At 40.5% G+C, this 14829-nt stretch overlaps 1 protein-coding gene across 2 annotated transcripts in view; it reads right to left on the bottom strand.

Moving 5' to 3' along the window:
* Positions 1 to 539: 539 nt before the first annotated feature.
* Positions 540 to 14829, bottom strand: part of RBM25 (RNA binding motif protein 25) — a 64540-nt gene continuing 50250 nt past the window's right edge. For both annotated transcript variants that reach the window (XM_001149216.6, XM_063793629.1), the window contains 6 exons: positions 13809 to 13959; positions 10744 to 11068; positions 10097 to 10371; positions 9649 to 9747; positions 7565 to 7612; positions 540 to 2194 (listed from right to left, as the gene is read on the bottom strand). In XM_001149216.6, coding sequence (XP_001149216.1) covers positions 2102 to 2194; positions 7565 to 7612; positions 9649 to 9747; positions 10097 to 10371; positions 10744 to 11068; positions 13809 to 13959 — 991 coding nt within the window. In that variant the 3' untranslated portion in view covers positions 540 to 2101. The remainder of the gene's footprint in view (positions 2195 to 7564; positions 7613 to 9648; positions 9748 to 10096; positions 10372 to 10743; positions 11069 to 13808; positions 13960 to 14829) is intronic.

Genomic DNA, 14829 nt, shown 5'->3' with positions numbered 1-14829 from the left:
ACAAATTCATATATTTAGTTGAGGTCCTGTCACAAACCTCACTGGAGATGTTATGCAATACAGAGTACATCTCCCCAAAGGTTTCAGATTACGACATCTCCCTTGTTTTTAGAGTGGCCCTTTAAGATAAGTACAGTTGACAGAGCAGGAGAAGAAACCAAGCAAAGGAAATCAAATCTACCTGAATAAACCTTCATGTTAATAGTGGCTAAATAAAAACAACATAATATGATGCTTAAGAACAGTGCAGTATGTTAAGAAAAGACAGACACAATAAACTGCTCGAACAAGGTCTTAGGCTGGGGGTGTGTCTAAGAAAAGACTGAAAAATTAACGAAAATGGCAAGGGGCATCTTTTCTGAAATTTTCCGTTGAGAAACCAGAATTTAAAATAAAAGAGGCATTTCCATAGATGTATAGTAGATTCATCCAAAATAATGTAAATGGCGTCCTTGACCTTTAGATACCAATAGTCATAAAAATCAAGTCCATAAAAAATTCAGCCCATATTTTTAACTTTTCTAGTATGCACCACACAATTACAACATGATGCCATTTATTTACATGATTCTGAAAGAATATGAGTCCCCAGGATCAAATATATACATTTTTAATATTTGAAATATTTACATAATGGAACCACATCAGGGTTCGAGGGTAAGAACAGTGTTTTCAAATGTCCTCTCCAGGTGTGTTTTAAAAAAAAAAAATCCAGTAATCCAAAGCTCACATTATGCTTTTCTAACAGGCCAATCTTTACCTTTCTTTTAAATAAGTACTCAGACATGGGAACAGTTGCATCTAATTTGTGTGAAAAGCTGTTTAAAACTTCTTACGTTTTCAGGTAATTTTACTCCCTGGTGAAATTCTGATCTACAACGAAGAAAGCCCCAGGAATTTCTCCAAGCACATCGTCGGTACATTTTTAAACACTAATGAGCCAAGGTAAAACAAGATATAAACCTTCTACAAGACAAAAATGAAAACAAATAGTTAGTGGTTGGTAACTGCCTTGAATGATTTACCTTTATCCTTAAATAACATGTAAACTTACAAATTGCCGAGCAGAATACCTATCATGTTTGTAAAACTCTCACTGTCTGTCAATTTGCCTAATTTTATTTCATTTTTTTGTTTTGTTTTAAAGGGGTTTTTCACTTACACTTTTTGGTATGATGAATTTTTTGTTAAATAAACGGATACAACAGAATTAAACTAAGGACCAATTAGTGCAAAAATGCATTAAATACAGCTCTCCAGGATTTTTAGGATATGCCTCATTTCTGAGCAATAAAATTAAAAGGAAAAACCACTATGATCCACATTCCTTTAAAAGAGAAGCTGAAGCAGCCAGCTTATTAATAAGAAAACCCCATCCAGTTAGCAAACCACATTGCTCACGACACGAGAATACCATGCTCTGGGAAACTAATAACCTAATTATAACAGACATTTCAGGTTGGAACAGTACCACTTTTCCTTTACAATTCTATTCTTTAGTTGGGAAATGTTTTAAGGACCCCACCAAAGCAAATTAGGGAAAAGAAAGACTTTTACACATACATTCACAAACACATTCATACAGAAATACAGTAGGAATGGATTGTCTGCTAATTTTTGCATTCCAATTTTAAACTCCATGCCTTCACAAGGGCTTGCCATTTCTGATCAAAAGAGAGTGGGGGTGGTAATAGTTTATGACTGGTGTTTTCAATTAAAATTGCTCATGTTGGTTCCTATACAGTACATTTCAATATTAAGTGCAATTCTGCAAAATAATTGGGGAGTCGTTTTAATATTTACAAGAAACAAATCAGCAGAACAAGATTATATCAGATAGGCTGTGTACAGTAGCTGCGGCTTATAAAACATACCAGTAATTTGTACCTGGTGAGTATAAAGAGAACCAAGGATTCAGATGACTTTACAACCAAGGGAGTACACAGGGCAACAACAAATTAGAGGACCAAAAAATTCACATTTTCTACAATAAAAAAAAAATTACAGATCTCACAATGTCTTCAAAGACAAAGAAAAATTCAAAGTCCTTAAAAGGGTGGTGAAGAAGAAATCTGAAATGGAACTCTAAATATAAAAAGTTTTACTTCACAAGACCAATTTTCTTGGCTTCTGTTTCATATATCAATAATCTCCACATTTTGACTATAAAAACTTCTGCTTCTTCATCAAGTACCTAAAGAGGAAACAAAACAGCAACACATGTAAGAGAAGCAATCATCAACATCTGCCAAAAACAGTGACCAGTATAAAAAAGTTTTTCATCCACTGACAATAAGCACTTATTACTTAAATGCTAGTTAAGATTTTAAGGTTGTTTTAGTGGCCGGGTGTGGTGGCTCACGCCTGTAATCCCAGCATTTTGGGAGGCCAAAGCGAGCGGATCACAAGGTCAGGAGATCAAGACCATCCTGGCTAACATGGTGAAACCCCATCTCTACTAAAAATACAAAAAATTAGCTGGGCATGGCAGCGTGCGCCTGTATTCCCAGCTGCTGGGGAGGCTGAGGCAGGAGAATGGCGTGAACCCAGGAGGCGGAGCTTGCCAAGATCGCGCCACTGCACTCCAGCCTGAGCAACAGAGCAAGACTCCATCTCAAAAAAGAAAAACAAAAAAAAAAACAAAAAAGTTTTAAGGTTGTTTTGAGGGGATACATGAGATTCTGTATTGTTATTACATAGTTGCATATTTAGTTCTTCTTAAATTACTACGTTCTTTATAATACCTATTTGTTTTCCTTAGGAAGTAGTTTTGCTTTCAGTAAAATGACTTAAAGAAAATTTGTCCAGTGTGAGAAATGTATTATTAATAAATAGTAAATGGACCGGGCACAGTGGCTCACACCTATAATCCCAGCACTTTGGGAGGCTGAGGCAGGTGGATCACCAGAGGTCAAGAGTTCAAGACCAGCCTGGCCAACATGGCGAAACCCCATCTCTACTAAAAATACAAAAATTAGCTGGGCATGGTGGCCGGCACCTGTTAATCCCAGCTACTCGGGAGGCTGAGGTAGGAGAATCGCTTGAACCTGGGAGACGGAGGTTGCAGTGAGCCAAGATCATACCACTGCACTCCAGCCTGGGCAACAAGAGCAAAACTCCGTCTCTATATAAATAAATAAATAGTAAATGTAAATTAACAACAACAACAACAAAAAATCATTCAAAATTCCATGGCTTACTAAACACAAAGAGTACAATATTTTTGTGATCCACCTTTTATTCTTTTATTTTACCTTTACAGATACTGCAATTATACATGTCTGACAAAACTACTTCCCAAGGAAACCATACGCTTTTCATAAAGAACACAGTAATTTAAGAAGAACTAAATAATATACAATTACATAATAACAATACAGAATTTCATTTATCCCCAAAAACACAACCTCACAAACTTTTTTTTTTTTTTTTCTGGAGACAGGATCTGTCTTGTCACCCAGCCTGGAGTACAGTGGCATGATCATGGTGCACTACAGCCTTGACCTCCCAGGCTCAAGTGATACTCCCACGTCAGCCTCACCAGTAGCTAGGACTACAGGTGTGCACCACTACTCCTGGCTACATTTTTGTGCTTTTTTAGTAGAGACAGGGTCTCACTATGTTGCCCAGGCTGGTCTCAAACTCCTGGGCTCAAGCAATCTGCGCACCTTGGCCTTCCAAAGTGCTGGGATTACAGGTTTGAGCTGCTGTGCACAGCCCAACCGTACCATCTTAACTAGCATTTATTGTGTATGTGACACTAAAGTGAACATTAAATGAGAATATAAGTATTTAGTACAGTGTCCAGAATACAGTAAACACAATAAGCAAATACAATCATCATCACGGGGCACACATGACTACTGAGTAACAAGTCTTCTTCCAGTGGTGGATGAGGAAATTGTCTTCCTCTCTACTTATGAGTTATAGGGTCCTTGTGTCCCCATCACTATTCCTGCCATCATCCCATACACACATCTGCCCCTCTACATTATGGCTGCTATGAGGTGAAATGGCCTACTCTGCTCCCTTCTAAAGGGGGCAGCTATGACTGTGCTCCAGAAATGTGGTCTAGTGTTGCCAGGTCTTCATAGAGGAAGTTTGGGGTAGGAATTTAGAGTACTCAATCTCTAGTCAGACTACATTGGTTCAAATTCTCTAGTCAGGCTACATAGGTTCAAATTGCACTGCTGCCTCTTACTAGCGATAGGTCCTTGGTTGGGTTACTTAACCTGAGCCTCAGTTCCCTCACCTCTAAAGTGGAGGCGATGTAGCTACACACCATAGCAGTAGGTACTAAGTGGGAATTAAAAGAGTTGGTATGTAGTTAAGTGCTCTGACAAGTGACTGGTATATAACAAGTGCTTAATAAAAACCTGGGAAGAGACTGGGCACAGTGGCTCACGCCTGTAATCCCAGCACTTTGGGAGGCCTAGGTAGGCAGATCACCTGAGGTCAGGAGTTTGAGACCAGCCGGGCCAACATTGTGAAACCCGTCAATACTAAAAATACAAAAATTAGCCAGGCGTGCGGGTGGGGACCTGTAATCCCAACTACTTGGGAGGCTGAAGCAGGAGAATTGCTTGAACCCAAGAAGTGGAGGTTACAGTGAGCCAAGATCGCGCCACTGTCACTCCATATAGCCTGGGAAACAGAGCAAGACTCTGTCTCAAAAAAAAAAAAAAAGAAAAGAAAAGAAAAGAAAAAAGAAATTAAAAGAAAGAGATTTCTGTCACTTTCTCAATGATAGCAATAATTAATTAAAGAACTTTTGATCAGATTTCTATGAGCCAGATTTGACTTTAGTTGAAGAACTCTGTTGTAACACTAATTCACATCTGAGTCACACTTCAGAGAGATGTAGGCACAAAATGCAACCAAACTTCATTTAATTTACATAAAATGAAAAAGGTATAATATAAAGAACTCAGACTTTTGTTAAGAGTGAACAGTACTCAGGCTAAAAATTCAGTCTCCTCATTTATTCAAGAAATATTTACAAGGCCCCTGAGCTTTTTAGCAGAGCTGTTTGACAACACTAGCTCAACTGGTTTCCTCTCATTCTAATCAACAATGAGCCACAAAATCATAAACAGTGGTCTAAATACACTTCAAATATCAATATATTACAACAGATCAAAAAATCTAAAATTAACACTGACATGAAATCTTTACTATGATAGGAACTCTGCTGAGGCCAAACGCTAGAACACAGTTTTATTTAAAAAATGTCTTCACTCAGGCCTAACTACGACACCCTCTATTCCAAGAAAAACGGGGCTGGAAGCTTCAGGAAAGTTCAGAATTCAGCCCCAAGGACTGAAATCTATTCACATTTCTCCTTTCCTCTGAGGCAATGAAGTTTTCACAAATGTTTTATCAGGTGTTCTAAATGACAGCTGCATCAAGCTAGCTAGGCAGCAGAAAAGGAATGTTATCTGGCTTCAGACACCATAAAATGCCTGGACACAAAGCAGCTAGACCTCACAATCCTTTTTGACTATAAACCCCACGATGTCCCTCCCTGACATCTCTGGTGGCAGTTCCAAGTGCAAGTACTCCCAGTCATCTACCATTTCATATCATGCTTGATGATTTTTCCTTCCTTATTCATCTTCCCATTGCTGTCTTCCCGCTCTGCCCTTTGGACCGCTATTCCATTTTATACTACACATCAATAACTAAATTAGGTTTTTCCTCTTAACAGAAACCCTCCTCTATCTCCTAGAGCCCCGGCACTTCTCAGGCAGTCTCTCACTCTCAATGTCTTAATCTCCACAGGAATGACTTGTGGGTCTTCACTGTTTCTTTCTTGGTAAAAAAAAAACAACTCCATGGACGTTCATGAGCTCTCACCACCTTATCCACTGTAAGAGCAGCTATCTGGCAAGTATCTAGTCTTTCCCCCCACTTAAATGAATGCTCTGGCAACTATTTCCAGTATTTCTCTCCAATCTGACTCCCAATACCCAGGAATTTCCCATAGTCATACTGTGCACCTTGCCATCGTCTGGGCTGACCTATCACATATAGACTTGAACTTTCTACACTCTGACCATAACCTCTCCTTTCAGTTGTTTTATTACAATTCGCCTACCACAACTTCACTGGAACCACTAGTCCTTAATTCATTCAAACCACCAGCTCTATTCAGATACTATTTTCTTCTCTTCCTAACTTGGAGATCATAGTTCAATCTCTTGCTCAACCTTTACCATCAATTTTCTTCTCCATTCCTTGTCTCACAAAATCACAGTGTTAACTACATGCTACCACTGACTGTAATCCCAAATTAAATGCAACGGGGATTTGATGTTTACTGTCAATACAACAGGTGTTTGGATACCTGTCCAAAAAGCAGCACATATGTACAATCTTGTGGCCATAAAAAACGAAATAGTGTCCTTTACAGGGACATGGATGGAGCTGGAGGCCACTATCCTTAGCAAACTAACACAGGAACAGAAAACCAAATACAGTATGTTTTCACTTATAAGCGGGAGTTAAATGATGAAAAAACATGAACGAAGAGAGGGGAAAAACACACAATGGGGCCTATCGTAGGGCAGAGGGTGGGAGGAGGGAGAGGATCAGGAAAAATAACTAATGAGTACTAGGCTTAACACCTGGGTGATGAAATAATCTGTTCAACAAACCCCCATGACACAAGTTTACCTATGTAACAAACCTGCACATGTATCCGACTTAAAACACACACACACACACACACACACACACACACGCGTATCAGTTCCTGTAGTAATCCTTGTGATGCTTAACCTAACTGCTATCAATGCCATCAGATGTTCTATCTCCTCTACCTCCATTATCCTTTCTACATATCTAATTCAAACAAGTACATCAAGGTTTCAGTACCTGTATACCTATCTCTCTGCTACTACAGGTCATTTGTTCTACTTTTATGCTTCTAGCACATTGTGCTGGGCATAGGGAAAACATGAATGGAACTGGTGGAAAAGAATGAAGCCTTATTTATTTATTTAGAGATGGGGTCTCACTCTGTCACCAGGCTGGAGTGCAATGGCACGATCTCGGCTCACTGCAACCTCCACCTCACAGGTTCAAGTGATTCTCCTGCCTCAGCCTCCCCGAGTAGCTGGGACTATAGGCACACGCCACCACGCACAGCTAATTTTTGTATTTTTCATAGAGACGGGGTTTCACCATGCTGGCCAGGATGGTCTCGATCTCTTGACCTTGTGATCCACCCGCCTCAGCCTCTCAAGTACTGGGATTACTCAAGTTTTAATTCAGGCCTAAAAAAGATTCTGGAACAAAGACAGGCAGGAAGTGAATCAAATTCAAAAGTGAGTTTATATAGATGTTAATTAAAATATAAATAATAGTGCATTTCTGGCCAGGTGTGGTGGCTCATGCCTGTAATCTCAACACTTTGGGAGGCTGAGGCAGAAGGATCACTTAAGCCTAGGAATTTAAGACTACCCTGGGCAACGTGGTGAGACCCCATCTATATTTTAAGACAAAAAAAACCAAAAACTTTTTTTAAATTAAAAGAAATAAAAATAGTGAATTTCTAACTTACCATGGCAACATCATCTAAAATGCTCTGGGGTGAACTATGAGCCATAACCTAAAAGAGAAAAATAATTGTCACATTAAAAATAAATAAAAAATTAACAATACAGTCAAGAAATTTTAAGGTATGAATCCTCAAATTCATACAGGAACTTCTTGCGGCTAAGGAACCATTCTATAAATGTTTTAATTTTCAGAATATCATTCTTCAATGAAAGAGGCACCAAAACCTGGAATATTAATCTCCATAGTGGTCTGTAGTCTAATTTTAAGTCAAATCTCACACAAGTTTTAATGCCACAATAATTACAAGTTAGAGAAGACAGAGTAAATTTACTGTTCATAATATCAAAAGAGCACTACTGGCAAAAAAATACCATAGCTATACCTTTATAGAAATATGATGTTTCTACTATGTTAACTGTTTTATTAAAGTTAAGACTATGTTTTCAGGAGACAATGGGAAGATATACCTTAGTGGTTAAGAGCATGGGTTTCAGAGGCTAGACTCAGTATAAAACATAGCCAAGACACAATCTCTCCTTAAACTTCAATTTCTTCATGTATAAAATGGGTATAACATTCATGACAGACAGATTCTAAGTGTTAGGTTAAAAGAAGTTTTTCTTTTTCTTTTTTTTTTTTTTTTTTGAGACAGAGTCTCACTCTTGTCACACAGGCTTGGAGTGCAATGGCGCAATCACAGCTCACTTCAACCTCCGCCTCCCGGGTTCAAGTGATTCTCCTGCCTCAGCCTCCCGAGTAGCTGGGATTACAGGTGCCTGCCACCTAGCCCACCCAATTTTTGACTTTTTAGTAGAGGCGGGGTTTTACCATATTGGCCGGGCTGGTCTCAAACTCGTGACCACAAGTGTTCTGCCCCATTGGCCTCCCAAAGTGCAGGAATTACAAGGCGTGGGCCACTGTCTTGCTAACATTTTATAGAACTTTATCTTCGGCTGGTGTGATGGCTCACGCCTTGTAATCCCCGCACTTTGGGAGGCCAACTTGGGCAGATCACTTGAGGTCAGGAGTTCAAGACCAGCCTGGCCAACATGGTGAAACCCCATCTCCACTAAAAATACAAAAAATTAGCCTGGTGTAAACCAAACACCGCATGTTCTCACTCATAAGTGGTAGCTGAACAATGAGAACACATGGACACAGGGAGGGGAACATCACACAGCTGGGCCTGTCGGCGGGTGGGGAGCTAGGGGAGGGAGAGCATTAGGAGAAATACCTAATGTAGATGACGGGTTGATGGGTGTAGCAAACCACCATGGCACATGTACTCCTATGTAACAAACCTGCATGTTATGCATATGTATCCTAGAATTTAAAGTATAATTTAAAACAAAAAAAGAAAAAAAAATTAGCAGGGTGTGGTGGCATATGCCTATAGTTCCGGCTTCTCAGGATACTAAGGCAGGAAGATCATTCTAGGCTGGGCATTCAAAGCTGCAGTGAGCCATGATTGCGCCACTGCACTCCAGCCTGTAGGACAAAGCAAAACTCCGACTCAAAAGAAAAAACAAAAACAAAAAACAAAAAACAAAACAAAACAAACAAAACTAACACAATACCTGCCGAGAACACAGCCTGTCTGTCAATAAACACTGATCGTTACTACGATATGAAAGGAACTATTTTGATCCTATCCAAAGGATGGGTGACTGACAAAGGAGTTGGGAAAAGATATTGGCTACGTCCATAAAATCTCAACATAATTATTCCAACCAAGACAAGAAGAAGATGGCACAGCATTCTCAGGGGCAGAAAGACAGCACACAATTGGCAGTAACCAGCAATTCCATCCTCCTCGACCACTGAAATAAAAACATGTGGTGTGAGGAGTCTGAAGTTGGATGGAAAGGTTCATTAAAGCAGACATAAATCTGCATCCACTGCAGTGAATAAAAAAAAAAACACACACCAAAAATAAAAATAACTTTAAAAAAGGATATATAAATCACTTAACTGAACCTAAACCACCATGGAACTTGACTCTGTAAAATTTCTGCTCTTTTAAAAAGTGTCTAATATTTTAATATATAAAATAAATGCTGGCATGGAAGAGAATAGAAGACTAACCTTAGAACAAACAAAATCAACTAATGTAGCTTCTTCTTCACCTATATATTCTATGATTTTCTTATTAATCCATGGTCTAATTCGACGTTCCATCAGTATCTGCAAAACAAACCACGGTTACTGAATTAAAGAATTGTAACTTGCTATAACAGTTATTAAAGCTTCATGATTTTTCCTGAGACTAAAATATAATGTTATTTCACAAGTTGAACTAAGACAGATATGTATCAAGATACAATCATCTGCTTTTAGTAAGTCTTCAAGTACCACAAAAAAAATTTCCATTATTACTAATTTCTTGACCACGGCATTGAGTTGGTGTCAAGATGGTCATCCCTACTTATTTGTCATTAATAGAATCAAACGAGGTTTTTTTTTCTTCAAATGAATTTTTATGGCATATTCCAACTGTTCCCAATAATATGATGAAATATAATTTCCTACTCACAGAATCCACAATAGACCAATCCAGGGGATAAGCGAAGAGCTCAGGTTTGGCTGTAGGGATTTTCTCAATGAGACTCTTAATGTGTTTACGCTTTTCTTCAGTGTTTACAGTGCCTTTGGTTGCATTTTTATCATCTTCACCATAATCCAAGGGAACCAGTTTCCTTTTTCGGGGTACGTCATCACTGTCTTCATCCTCAAATTTGTTAAAGACACTATCTACAGGTAGTTTCTTTCTCTTCACAGAATTAGGCTGACCAGGACTATTGGAAGCACCTACAGTAAAAACACTCTCTTAGCAAGATGACTTAATTTCCAAATGTTTCATTTTATAACCCACCATCCCTCAAAAGCAATGCAAAATATACTTCCACAAATCTTAGAGAAAGATCCCAACTGTAAAAAATAACTCACTACTCACAAGTGCTAGAAAATTAAACTTTTCACTTCTTCTCAGAACTCGAGGCAGCTGCAGATATAGGAGCACTAGTAAAACTATGAAAACAATCGTGAGCTAGAAAGGCATTTTTTAGTAATCTTCTATCTACCTAACCAAGCACAAATATAAATTTTTTTCTTTAAAGCACAATACAGGTATTTGCAGGGGTGAAGGGAAGAAAATAAAGAAGGAAGGAAATGCTAACGTACCCAGTTTAAGACTTAGTCCTATTTTTGGCCTATGCTCCTCAGGTTGCTGTTGATCTGGTGAGTTTTCATGAGGAATAATAATACCACAGGGAGACTCATCCCCAGGAGTGTTAGGTGTTGCATTGCCACTGGCAGAGGAAACAGATGGAGCAGAGCTGATGGGCCTCAGAGTAGGTTTCAGACAAGGCTTTTGCTCTGGCTCCTCTTCCTCTTCCATGGGTTCTTCTCGTTTTTCTTCTTTTTCTTGCTTTTCTTCTTCCTCCTCTTCTGATTCTGGCTCTTGCTTTATTTGTGGCTGCCTGCGCCTCTCAGCCTCTTGTTCCATCTAAAACCCAAACAATAATCTGATTAACTACAACTCTACACCATTCAACTTGATTTTTGTTTTACATTACCTCTTGTAAAATATCTTTATGAAAAGAGAAAAAGCCAGGTATGGTGGCTCATGCCTGTAATCCCAGCACTTTGGGAGGCCGTGGTGGGCAGATCATCTGAGGTCAGGAGTTTGAGACCAGCTTGGCCAACATGGTGAAACGCTGTCTTTACTGAAAATACAAAAATTAGCCAGGTGTGGGGGTGCACGCCTGTAATCCCAGCTGCTCAGGAGGGCTGAGGCAGGAGAATCGCTTGAACCTGGGAGGTGGAGGTTGGAGTGAGCCTTGCAGAATCGCACTACAGCCTGGGCAACAGAGCAAGACTCCATCTCAAAAAAAAGAAAAAGAAAAAGAAAAAAAAAAAAGGACATGGGCAGTGGCTCAATCCTGGGTAACACAGGAAAACCCCATCTCTACAAAAAAGCATAAAGTATTCAGTCAGGCATTCTGCTCATGCCTGTAAGTGTCCCAGATACTCAGGAGGTAGAGGCCTGAGGACCACTTGCCCAGGAGGCAGAGGGTGCAGTGAACAGAGATTCCGCTACTGCACTCCAGCCTGGGCAACAAAGCCAGACTCTGTCTCAGGGAAAAAAAAAAAAAGGCCGGGCACAGTGGTTCACTCCTGTAATCCCAGGACTTTGGGATGCCAAGATGGGCGGATCACTTGAGGTCAGGAGTTTAATACTAGCCTGGCCAACATGGTAAAACCCCGTCGCCACTAAAAATACAAAAATTAGTCGGGAGTGGTGGCACGTGCCTGTAACCCCAGCTACTCAGGAGGCTGAGGCATGAGAATCCCTGGAGCCTGGGAAGTGGAGGCTGCAGTGAGCCAAGATGACACCACTGCACTCCAGCCTGGGCGACACAGCGAGACCCCATCTCAAAAAAATAAATAAATAAAAATAAAAATACAAAAATTAGCCAGGTGAGGTGGCACGCACCTGTAATCCCTACTACTACTCGGGTACCTGAGGCAGGAGAATCGCTTGAACCCAGGAGTCAGGGGCTGCAGTGAGCACAGATCACACTACTGCACTCCAGTGTGGGCAAGAGAGCAAGACTCCGTCTCAAAAGAAAAAAAAGGAAACGTCTTTATTTTAAAAACAAAATACTGGCTGGGTGCGGTGGCTCACGCCAGTAATGCCAGCAACACTTTGGGAGGCCAAGGCTGGTGGATCACCTGAGGTCAGGCATTAGAGACCAGCCTGGGCAACATGGTGAAACCCTGTCTCTACTAAAAAAATACAAAAAATTAGCCAATCCCAGCTACTCCAGAGGCTGAGGCAGGAGAATCGCTTAAACCCAGGAGGTGGAGGTTGCAGTGAGCCAAGATCAGGCACATTGCACTCTAGGCTGGGCAACAAGAGTGAAACTCCATCTCAAAATAAATAAATAAAAAATAAAAATAAAAACAAAATACTTTGAGTGGCAATAGAGTAGAACTTAAACCACAAAAAGTAAGTATCAGAGCAAATTGTAGGAAGAACAGGTTCAACTACAGAAATAACAGATTCTAGCAAAGTGGCATTGGAAGACATACAATAGAATGGCCAGGCGCAGTGGCTCATGCCTGTAATCCCAGTACTTTGGGAGGCCAAGGCCAGTAATCACTTGAGGTAGGGAGTTTGAGACCAGCCTGGCCAACGTGGTGAAACCCTGTATCTACTAACAATACAAAAATTAGCTGGGCGTGGTGGCAGGCACCTGTAATCCCAACTATTTGGGTGGCTGAGCCAGAAGAATAACTTGAACCCAGGAGGCAAAGGTTGCAGTGAGCTGAGATCGCACCACTGCACTCCTGCCTGGGAAGACAGAGCCAGACTCCATCTAATTTAAAAAAAAAAAAAAAAAAAGACATACATAGAAAACGAATAAGACACCCGCAGGATGTTTAGAATGAAGTTGTAAATCAACTAATACTGACAACTTGTATAATTAACGAAAAAGTACTAATAACGTTCCACAAAATAGCATGTTACATGGAGCATAAAATACATTTCCCTTGACTATAAACTGCATCACAGTTGGCTTTAAGATGACATGATAACCTTAAAACAAAATCGGCCAGGCGCGGTGGCTCACGCCTGTAATCCCAGCACTTTGGGAGGCCGAGGCGGGCGGATCACGAGGTCAGGAGATCGAGATCATCCTGGCTAACACGGTGAAACCCCGTCTCTATTAAAAATACAAAAGATTAGCCGGGTGTAGTGGCGGGCGCCTGTAGTCCCAGCTACTCGGGAGGCCGAGGCAGGAGAATGGCGTGAACCCGGGAGGCGGAGCTTGCAGTGAGCCGAGATCACGCCACTGCACTTCAGCCTGGGTGACAGAGCGAGACTCCATTCCCCCCAAAAAAAAAATCATGTGGATGGTATAGTATCTTTTTTTTTTTTTGAGATGGAGTCTCGCTCTGTCGCCCAGGCTGGAGTGCAGTGGCGCGATCTCGGCTCACTGCAAGCTCCGCCTCCCGGGTTCACGCCATTCTCCTGCCTCGGCCTCCCGAGTAGCTGGGACTACAGGCGCCCGCCACTACACCCGGCTAATCTTTTGTATTTTTAATAGAGACGGGGTTTCACCCTGTTAGCCAGGATGATCTCGATCTCCTGACCTCGTGATCCGCCCGCCTCGGCCTCCCAAAGAGCTGGGATTACAGGCGTGAGCCACCGCGCCCGGCCAGATGGTACAGTATCTTACCCTCTGGAGCTCTGCATCTGGATCTGGATGCCCTTCTGCCAGAAGGCGCTGCCTGATTTCCTCAAGCTCCTCCTTCTCTCTCTTCCTATCTCGTTCATCTGCTTCCATTTCCTTTTCTCTATCACGCAACCTTTTCTGAAGAGCACTTCCTCTGTAAAAGTGAATGATAAAAGGCTTCATTTAATACTCAGATCATTGAGAAGTAAACATGACATCTCCAACAGCACCTCTTTTCAACATTACAACCTGCATGCTAAGAGGTTAAAGAATGTCTTAATGTTCTGTATCTACGGAACACACCAGAGTGTGCTCTCTACATGTAAATGTATAACAAGCATTGTCTTGTCATTTATCACTATGTTCCCTTCATTCTTAAAGTCATTCTAATAAGTGTCTAAACAAGTAAAATAGTCACTTTCAGAAAGAGAGCTCACACTTTGTGCCTACTTCACAAGGAATACCCAACAAATAATTTTCGTTTTCCTAGATACCAACCTAAAAAAATATATAAAGTAGCATTAGTAGCACTGAGAGTTCTGTATCCTCAATTTATTCACTTGTAAAAAATATCTCAGAAAGTAGTGTAGAATCAACAGAAAGCAGAGGTTCTCTCCTATCTAGCAGTTCATTACTTCTCAGAATGTTGACGTTATACATTGCCACTTTATGCTTCTAGCCTTCAATATTTTACTGATTTCATGGCACTTTCTACAAAGCCAAATCCCTGGCACTCTTGAAATTTAAGCTACTAATTCCAATGTTTTAATTATTTTGGCTATACTGTATTAAATTTACCTATATTAAATATCTTCACTATGATTGTATCATGTCAGACAAATTAGAGATAAAATAGTATCAAGACACTGTCTACATCCCCAGGGAACTTACAGTTTGGATGGAAGGAAGAACAAAACAAGCAATTTTGGCATAATGTCACAAATACTAGAATGAGAGTAGTTTGAAAATGCCATGGGAACAAAGAATGAGAGATGGCAGTTGTCACAACTGTTACTTCACAATA

The sequence above is a fragment of the Pan troglodytes genome, chromosome 15 (genome assembly GCF_028858775.2).
Source record: "Pan troglodytes isolate AG18354 chromosome 15, NHGRI_mPanTro3-v2.0_pri, whole genome shotgun sequence".
NCBI lineage: Eukaryota > Metazoa > Chordata > Mammalia > Primates > Hominidae > Pan > Pan troglodytes.
Note: the sequence above shows the minus strand (reverse complement) of the source record. Positions and strands in the feature narration are given on the sequence as shown.